Raw genomic sequence first — 7,202 nt, 5'->3', positions numbered from 1 at the left:
GTAAGGTTGAGTGTGTCGAACAAACAAAATCCTCTTCCTTTATTCTTTGGTCTAAACCAACGATTAAATGTTCAAACAGATATTGTCATGAATGAGTCTCCAGTATTTTGATTCGAGAGTTGAAAATGCTTGCCTCTTTGGATTAAAGATCTAAGTTCCTTCTTAGTTTAAATAATTAGATGGCCCTTCAACTTGAACTTGTTCATAAAGAACCTTTGGCCCCTATCCATTCAAATTCATGACATCACGGCTGAAGGGATCAATTTTTGTTGCTCTTTACCCAGTTTGGTCTGCTTTATTCTCATGCTTGTGTTGGAAGACTAAAGATTGCTTAACAACCAGAGGAAGTGAGACTCCAATCAAGTTGAGATCTTCTATGACCACATTGTTGTTAAGAGGCCTCCGACCAGCTGGAGATATCATACTCAAGTTCTATTAATCCACAAACACAATCCAATTTTGAGATTACTTTCTCTAACAAGAAATATGAATACAAATTTACATGAGAAGAGAATAAAAAAGTATGGAGCCCAAAAACATGAGCATTTTTTTAGTACAATAAGGAGAGGAATTTATGCAAGTTGCTTTATGATAAGTCCCAAACGGTGCTTCCACACTTATTTCTAATGTACTAAAGGTATGCTATCGATATATTTCTTGTTACCGATATTGATTCAGCCATAAATATTTTGTTTTTGTTTTTTTTACTCCCAATTATAACTTTTACTACCTCAATTACAATTGACTGATGCTGATGGGCTCAAGCTGAGCTGTGGGAATTATCGAGAAAATTTTTGGAGTCACTAATAGAAAAAACAGGAATCCAGGTCTGGATTGAAATTATGTTTTATTTGCATGTTATATCTATTTCTTGAGTCTCACTCCTACTTGGCCTTACTCTGACATGTTTCTTCTAGAGCTAAACAAGGCACAAAGCTAAGACAATATGCTGGCATTATAAACATGCGTTAGACCATATTCAAGGTTGCATATATGATTTTAGTGTGAGGCAGGCTGGACTTATCTAGAATTCTTAACTTCGGAAAGTAAATTTTATGCATTAACATAATCAAAATCTTTGTTCGATCAGCAGCTTGTTATCTGTGTTGATGTTTCTTTTTCTAGTTCTTTACTGAAGTTTCATTGCATAACATGTCTCATACTGATAGCAGATTGATACTTCTGTGCTGAGGCTGTGCCAACTCCATATGTTACATATCATCATAGACAATATTGTGAAAATAAAACTTGAGATCCATTTGTAAGTGAAGGGAACAGAGTTGATTCATGGATCATGCAAAACACTATAAGTCTATAACTATGTAATATAATGTTAATGATAGATATAAAGAGTACAAGAGTACAAACATTGCATCTCGGATTAAGCAAATGGTTCTCTGATATCTCTTCTCCTGAGCATAAAATCCTTCCAGCTTATTTGAAATTTTACTAGCAGAATCAAGAATAAAACTTACATAGGTGACCGTCATAAACAATTAGATATGATCTCTTCAATGTATCAAAGAAACTGTATTGTTATTTATTCCTACTTCATTCCATTGTTTTCAATGGCTGACGGGCCTTTGCCATTAAAACGGTCTCTGTCTCCTATCCCCATAGGTTCCTGCTCCAGTTAATGCATCTCTAGCTGCAAGCAATTCCTTTATCACATCTGCCATTGCATTCGTTCCCTTGGTGATTCATTTGAGCACAAGAGGCCAATTCCGAGAACAGAAACCAAGCACTCCTGTATTCTTGTATTACCAGTGTCCTGAATTCTATAATTGGCTTCTCCATTGTTCTCTTTTGATAGCAGGCGTGGATCTACAATATCCATGACTCTTTCGGTGAAGGCCATTTCAAGAAACTTGCGAAGGCCTAAGCCTTCTTTCAATGTCTCATCAGTTGGTCTCTTCCCAGTAAACATCTCTAGCAGAAGTATTCCATAACTGTAAACATCTCCTTCAACAGAGACTTGATTGGCTACCCCATACTCTGCCATGGAATTTATTATTTTAACACAAACTTAATCAGTATGCATGTTGTTTATTTTTTGTGATACAGAATCAGGTAAAGGGAAAGCAAATATATTCAAAATTTGTATTTTGAAAATTGATGCACAAAAAGAATATTTTGGTAAAAAATTAGGCATATTTCTAATGAAGATTCAGTTTGAGCTTGTAAAACTAATTATTTATGATTTCATTAGCATAGTGCTAGTTTTGAACATCAATTGAAGTTGTTTTAAAAACTCAAAATTTTAGAAAAACTTGGGCTATAACAGTTTAATGCTTTATAAGTTTTATTAGCATATTGCCTATGTTAGAGAACTCATGATTTTGGAAAACCAGCATGTCAAACTTGAAGGAAGGAATGCATTAAATCCTCACCTGGGGCAACATACCCAATTGTCCCCATCACTCCAACTGATATGGATGTATTCTGAGATGACTTACTAACAGTTTTGGTAAGAAACCTGGCCAGCCCGAAGTCACCCACATGAGCAGTCATGTTGTTATCGAGAAGAACATTACTTGGCTTGAGATCACAATGAACGACTGGAGTTGGGCCATCATGATGAAGATAATCCAATGCAGAAGCTACATCTATGGCTATGTTCAACCTCTGGATGAGGCTGAGGTTTCTCTCTTGACTTTGATCACTTTCTTCTGAATGTAACCAATTCTCTAGGCTCCCATTAGGCATGAACTCATAAACTATAGCTTTGAAATCATTCCCTTTATAATCCACACTGGAACAGGATGTTATTACTCTGACCAGATTTCGATGTCGGGTACTTCTCAAGGCATTACATTCAGCTGTGAAACTCCTGGATGCTCCTTTCTGTAGAAGGTTTAGTACCTTGACAGCCACAATCTTTTCTTCACCAAGATTGATAATCCCTTTGTACACCGAGCCGTAACTTCCAGTCCCAATCAAATTTGCTGCAGAGAATCCATCAGTTGCTTTAAGCAGCTGAGTGTAAGAGATCCTGACGTGTTGGTTTTCCAAGGGAGTGTTTAGTGGAGATTTCTTTCTTGAATCATCTAACCAAGAACGAATAGCTAGCAAACATATTAGTAGGATCAGGCATAGAAACACAGCAGCAATTGGGATGATTACTTTGATTAGCAGTGATTTGTGTCTTCTCTTATGGTTTTGTAGGGGGCATGGCTTCAACTGCAATTTTGGGTTACCACCACAAAGGTCGTCATTACCAACAACTGAAAAGGCACTCAGATTTTCAAAGAGTCTGGCTGGCAGCTCTCCTTCAAAATTGTTGAAAGATAGATTCAAATAGGTCAGATATCTAAACTCCTCTAGAAATTGAGGGATGTCACCGGTCAAGTTGTTGCGTGAAAGATCTAATTCTTGAATACCTTTCAAATTGCTCATTGATTGGGGAATGATCCCTTGGAATTGGTTACCTTCCATATACAGATACTCCATGACCTGGCATTCTCCAATGCTTCTAGGAATTTCACCCGTCAGGTTGTTGTCAGAAGCATGCAACTCACGGAGATTTTTCAAGCGACCAATTTCTGCGGGTAGATGCCCGACGAGCGAATTATGGGACAGGCCGAGGTATCTGGAAAGCGAGGAAAGGCTAACCACTTCTTTTGGTATGCTGCCAGTGAGCTGATTGTAGGAAAGATCTAAATGTCCCAAGGCTGTCAAGTGTCCCAAGGTCACAGGAATGCTTCCTTTCAAGGCATTGGCTCCTAAATAAAGTTCATTCAGCTGAGTCAGGTTACCCATGGTAGATGGAATTCCACTAGAGAAGTTGTTAGCGTGAAGGTCAAGAATTATCATATTCTGAAGTTTTCCAATGGTGGCTGGAATACTTCCAGTTAGAAGGTTTCGGTCCATGGCAAAAAAGTTTAGGTTGACAAACCTGCCAATTTCGCTTGGCAAGGTACCTGATATCTGGTTTCCTCCCAATCCCAACCACTGAAGGGTGGTGGAGAGATTGACCATTGAGCTAGGCAACGTGCCTCCAAGCCCATTGTTGTCAAGCTGCAATACTTGCAGATTGCTACAGTTCGTTAATGAGGTGATGAAGCTCCAGCCATCCGCATCTCTAGCTTCTAGCTGATTCCTATCCAGATTTAGCCAATATAGCTCAGCCAAGGCCCCCAGATGCGATGGGATTGTGCCAGTGAACCGATTCCCGGTGAGCTCGATGTCTTGGAGGCCGGAAGCATTGGTTAGCGATGCAGGGATCGAGCCATGAAATTGGTTGAAATACATCAAGAGGCTCTGGAGTCTGGGAAGAGTATGGCCCATGTCGGGTGGAAGAGTACCGACGAGCTGGTTGTCAGCCACACCAAGGTAAATAAGGCTTGAAAGATTGTAGATGGAGGATGGAATCATGCCTGACAATTTGTTATGCGACAGCCCAAGAAATTTGAGAGAAGGGAGGGTCCCTAATGAAGCTGGGATGCCTCCAGAGAGAGTGTTTAATGTGAGATAAAGGTTGGTGAGAAAAGGGAGGGACCCAATTGTCGGTGGGATCTCATCTGAGAGGGTGTTGAAGCTAAGATCCATGTTGGTGAGAGATGAGAGATTCCCAAGTGAAGGTGGGATGGCTTCGGTTAGATTGTTATGTGATAGGTCCAGAACTAGCAGGGAGGAGAGGTTCCCCAGTGCAGGCGGGATGCCTCCTTTCAGATTGTTGTTTGACATGTTTACGTATTGAAGAGAGGAGAGTTTTCCAAGAGAAGAGGGGATGCTGCCCGCAAGGTTGTTACTCTGAAGGAGATGGAGCTGGCCCAAAGAGGAGGGAATGGTACCTGAAAGGGAGTTGGTATTGACGTCGAGGTCGATTAGAGAGGACAGGTTTCCCAAGGAAGGAGGGATGTTGCCTGTGAGTTTATTGACGCGCAGGTCAAGAAAGGTAAGCTCCGAAAGAGAGTCGAGCTCGCTGGGGATGCTTCCCGTTAGAAAGTTGTTGCGTAGGCTAAGGATTTGGAGACGTCGACATTGGCTGAGGTTGAAAGGAATCTCTCTTTGGAGCTTGTTCTTTCCTAAATTGAGAACCTCGAGATAACGGCACCGAGACAGAGTGGGTGGAATCCCACCTTCAAAGGAGTTCATGCTCAAGTTTAGATATCGTAGGCGAGACAAACTGCCTAACTCAGATGGAACGTGGCCATGGAGTCTGGCAGGTGGAGCCTTTGGAGAAAGGTGAGGTTGGCCAAGGAAGGCGATATGATGCCCATCAAGTCCAGGGAGTCGAGGATCAATGCAATGACTCTCTCAGGGTGGCGTCGACTACATGCCACCCTTGCCATTGGCATGTAGGTGTGGATTCGTTCCACGAGGCCAAGGCTCGGAATGGGTCATTGGAGATCATAGACTTGAAAGAGAGGAGGGCGAGGCGGTCGGTGACGTTGTTAAGCTTTCCAAAGTGGGCAACGGTGGTTGGAGAATGGGAGGGCAGAGAGATGGCATAGCATGGGAGGAGAAAGGCAGCATGGATGATCAAACAAGGCAGCCAAATTTGTCTCAGGACGAAGTGATCACAAGCAAACGCCATTGGGAGGATTGCAGTTGCTAGGATAGCCAGGTTATCATGGAGGAAAGAGGAAGCTTAAATAAACCAAAGGAATTATCCAGCTTTTTTTTTTTTTTTTTTGCCCTCCTTTTTCTTTCTTTTCTTTAAATTAATTGTGAAACGAGGAATCACGACACGTATAGAGGAGCGAGAATATATAAAGACAAATAAACGACGCTTTGTTTATGCGGAGATGGAGTCAAATGTTTACCTGAAGTTGCTTGCTTAGTGGGCTGGCCAGGCCGTCTTTACATATGGAACAAGGTTGGACCATAACGCATGGGGAATCAGGTGAGAGGATGCTTATGTAAGGTGGGCAAATCTTTTTGCGTTGGTTTTAAAAGTTCTCGGAGGTTCTCATGATGTCAACGACGATTTCTTTGATGGATTAAAGTGGCGCGTCCACCGTTGCCCTTGAATTGCTACAATGCACCCTGTGTATTATAAATTGTCAGGTATCGGCATTTCTGGTTCACATGCCGGTGTGATGTTGATTAGCAAGAAGAAAAATTGCATGCATATATCCCGTATTCTCCTCTTAAAACTTTGCTTTGAACCATAAACGGATTGGTAAGCGAGTGTGCAGTATGAATGGCTTTAATGTGGAATGGCGAATGGCGTCTATGTGGAGACCACATGGAAGGTCATGCGTATCATTCAAGCAAGATGTAATTTTTGCTCCACTACTAAACAAATATTCTAGAGTTCCAAGCTTCAGGTTTTTTTTTTTTTAAATAATCTCCACACATTATATTATACTTTCTTCTTGGATAAATATTTTATTAGAGATCATTGCTTGGTGCAATGATAAAAGATTTTGGATGCTTGATTGTAGGCTGACAAAGCGGCAAGTTGGAGTCCAAAACCAATCATTTTATTAAAAAAATTCAAAAAAATAGATTTGTTTTCAATATCCGCATCGCCGAATATCATAGTACATCTCCTCATTCATCGGTGGGAAAGAGGGAGTAGCACCTCGTCCGGTAGTTCCATATGCTCGTTCAAATCCTTATCATCACCCATTCTTTGAATTCAAAACTTAGTAAACTAAATGGTAGAAGTTTTGACTTTAGACTCTATCGTGACAATAACATCTGAATATTTCTGTTCTGCATTCTTGATGCCATATATTTTTTATCACAACCAACCCGGCACCCCACCAACCCTCGCCCTTTTAAATTCCCGTGCTGTTCGTGCGTTGTCGATTCTTGATGTACGAAAGTAAGATTGGTTCAAGTTTCTTGTTTCTCAAGGTACCCGATGCATTGATCGGGCAAGCAAGGGAGCTGAACCAACCAACTTTAGAGTCGGATGGAGTATATTTGATTACGGAGTAATATGATGATTCTTAAAAAATATTTATAAAAAAAATGATAATAGGAGAAAATAAATATCATGTTTGGTTGGTAAAAAAATCTCTCTGAAAGATAGTATCAGAAAAAGGTTATCATGTTTGGTTAGAGGTTATGTTACAGAAGAATATCGTCAAATATGCAACAATATTCATGAATAAATAGTTCAAATAATAATAATATTTTTTTTCTTAGCCTACTTATTGATAATTTGTGATCCGTTTATATATGTCAATATTTGCTATCTCCAATATTAAAATATCTTTATATAAATTAATAAATATGTTAAATTA

At 40.2% G+C, this 7,202-nt stretch overlaps 1 protein-coding gene across 1 annotated transcript; it reads right to left on the bottom strand.

Moving 5' to 3' along the window:
* Positions 1 to 1,546: 1,546 nt before the first annotated feature.
* Positions 1,547 to 5,575, bottom strand: LOC105041447 (uncharacterized). The gene is given in 6 exon segments (XM_019848925.3): positions 1,547 to 1,604; positions 1,606 to 1,681; positions 1,684 to 1,995; positions 2,391 to 5,162; positions 5,165 to 5,284; positions 5,287 to 5,575. Coding segments are annotated over 6 exon segments (3,591 nt in total). The 5' UTR covers positions 5,540 to 5,575.
* Between the last annotated feature and the right edge of the window lie 1,627 nt (positions 5,576 to 7,202).

This window comes from Elaeis guineensis, chromosome 3, assembly GCF_000442705.2.
Source record: "Elaeis guineensis isolate ETL-2024a chromosome 3, EG11, whole genome shotgun sequence".
NCBI lineage: Eukaryota > Viridiplantae > Streptophyta > Magnoliopsida > Arecales > Arecaceae > Elaeis > Elaeis guineensis.
Note: the sequence above shows the minus strand (reverse complement) of the source record. Positions and strands in the feature narration are given on the sequence as shown.